Source organism: Pistacia vera, unplaced genomic scaffold, assembly GCF_008641045.1.
Source record: "Pistacia vera cultivar Batoury unplaced genomic scaffold, PisVer_v2 Contig78, whole genome shotgun sequence".
NCBI classification, from domain to species: domain Eukaryota; kingdom Viridiplantae; phylum Streptophyta; class Magnoliopsida; order Sapindales; family Anacardiaceae; genus Pistacia; species Pistacia vera.
The window spans coordinates 486,394-488,942 of NW_022196645.1; the positions used below are offsets into that span (position 1 = coordinate 486,394).

Sequence of the window (2,549 nt, forward strand, 5' to 3'; positions counted from 1 at the left end):
AGAAAAGAAGAAAGAAAATGCATTTCTTTGCATAAGTGCATGTGCATCTCATCCATGGATGTTACCATGATTTCCATCATGGTTAGTGAGAATAAGAAAGAACAGAGAGAAAGAAAGAACAAAAAGAAAGAAAGAAAGAACAGAGAGAAAGAAAGAATAGAGAAATTAGAAAGAAAGGAAAGAACAGTTAGAACTAGAAACAGAGAAAGAAAAGAGAAAGAACAAAGAGAGAATGAAGAAGAGAAAGAATAGAGTAAGGAAAGAACCAAAGAGAAAGTCACGAGGATGAAAGAGTAGAGGATTTACTTACTGAGCATTTTGTACTCACCCCGTTATTTTTCCATGTTTTGCAAGAAATAGGTGAGAAGCGGTCGGATGGACGTCGAGAAGTGGAGAGAAATGGCACTACTGTCCACCGTTGTAAAAGCTTTTGTTTATGTTATTTTTGTATTATGTAAAGAATTATATGTTTAGTCAAGGAAAATTTGGGCACATCTACTTTTTATATAATAAACATGTGTGTTTTCTTAGTATATTTTTTTAAGTATACTCGTAGAAAATAAGCTATTACAATGAAGCATCAACGTGGGCTACCGGAAGACAATTAAGACAGCTCTTTGTAACTATTCTTGTATATAATGAAGTGGTTAGTCCAAGAGACTTATGGAGAGCAAATGCAAAACACCTATCTAAAGGCATTCCCTACATTCTTAAACAGAAAATGTGGATAACAGAATTGAGATGCACTGAGGAACAAATTCACAATTATGCATTGTTCGAGATTGATGGGCTCATGAAAAGGGGAGAAAAATCCTTGGCCGATTTCCCTGGAATGCCAATTCCTGATTGTTCCATTTTTGAGAATTCACATAATAGATTAATTGTTGAAGAATTAGATTATGATGTCGACAACTTGAAAACAGTGCACAATCATCTATACAAGGGTCTTAACAATGGCCAGAGACATGTATATGATTTGATCCTTGATTCTATCAACAACCAAAGTGGAACACCATTTTTTGTTTATGGACATGGTGGAATAGGAAAAACCTTCCTATGGTCAACAATCATGGCCAAATTAAGATCTGAGGGTAAAATTGTACTGGCCGTAGATATATCAAAAATTGCTACATTGCTGCTATCCGGTGGAAGAACAACACATTCACGTTTTCAAATTCCTTTAGATATCAGTGAGGAAAGTACATGTTATATAAAAAAGGGGACACAATTGGCCAAACTACTTGTGCAAACAACTTTGATCATTTGGGATGAAGCACCCATGGCAAACAAGTACTGCTTTGAAGCTCTTAACAAAACTTTGAAAGATATTTTGTCTAAAAAATATCAATCGAACGTAGATAAAACATTTGGAGGCCTCACCGTTGCCCTGGGTGGTGATTTCAGACAGATTCTACCAGTTATACCAAAAAGGAAAAAACATGACATAATACAGGCATTTTTATCATCATCTTCCCTTTGGAAACATGTAACAGTGTTCACACTTATAGAGAACATGAGGTTGAAGACAAACTTGGTGAACCCAATGAAATTGGATAACTTAAAGGCTTTTGATAAATGGCTACTTAATATCAGAGAAGGAAGGGACGTTGCGGAAGATGAAAGTTACATTCAAATACCTAAAGACTTGAAAATTGATCAACATGCTAGTCATGAAGAAACGATTATGAACGCTATTTTTCCAGATTTATCCGCTTAGATAAATAATATTGACTATATGAGAGAGAGAGAGAGAGAGAGAGAGAGAGAGAGAGAGAGAGAGAGAGAGCAATATTGACACCCAAAAATGAGACAGTACATAGATTGAACAACTACATCACCTAGAGTCTGCCAATAGATGGAAAGATGTATTTCAGCTCGGACAACACTTGTAAAGCAGCAGGTATCTCAAACAATGATGACATTCTCTACCTCACCAAATTTCTTAATTTTCTGATGTGCTCTGGCATGCCCAAACATGAATTGCATCTGAAAATTGGCATTCTAATTATGTCGCTATGTAATTTTAATCAATCTGATGGTCTTTGCAATGGAACCAGATTGATCATAACCCATTTAGGAAAATGGTCCATACAAGCAACAATTATCACCGGGTCAAACATTGGGGATATTGTCACAATTCCCAGAATAATAATGTCAGATGTAGATATGACGTGGCCTTTCAGGTTGAAGAAAAGACAGTTACTTGTGACAGTTAGCTTTTGTATGACAATAAACAAAAGCCAGGGTCAATCACTAAAAATAGTAAGATTGTATATGAACCATCAAGTCTTTACACATGGTCAATTGTACGTGGCACTATGAAGAGTAACTTCAAGACAAGGTATCAAGATTCTGCTAGCCTTGCAAGAAGATGAATCGACAGAGACATTGACAAATATTGCTTTCAAAGAAGTCTTTAACTGTAAGGATTAATATGTTCTATCTTATATGAATCATTGTTTATAACAAAAAGGATTGATACATTCTATATAATATAAGGGATTGTTTACGAGAGATTGATGTGAAAAATTAAACATATTTATATGAAT

General features: G+C 35.0%; 1 protein-coding gene across 1 annotated transcript; it reads left to right on the forward strand.

Annotated features, from left to right (window-relative positions):
* The first annotated feature begins 721 nt into the window (after window positions 1-721).
* Window positions 722-1,717, forward strand: LOC116116605 (ATP-dependent DNA helicase PIF1-like). The gene has a single exon (XM_031402670.1). The coding sequence runs from the start codon at window positions 722-724 to the stop codon at window positions 1,715-1,717; it is 996 nt and encodes a 331-aa protein (XP_031258530.1).
* Window positions 1,718-2,549: the final 832 nt, after the last annotated feature.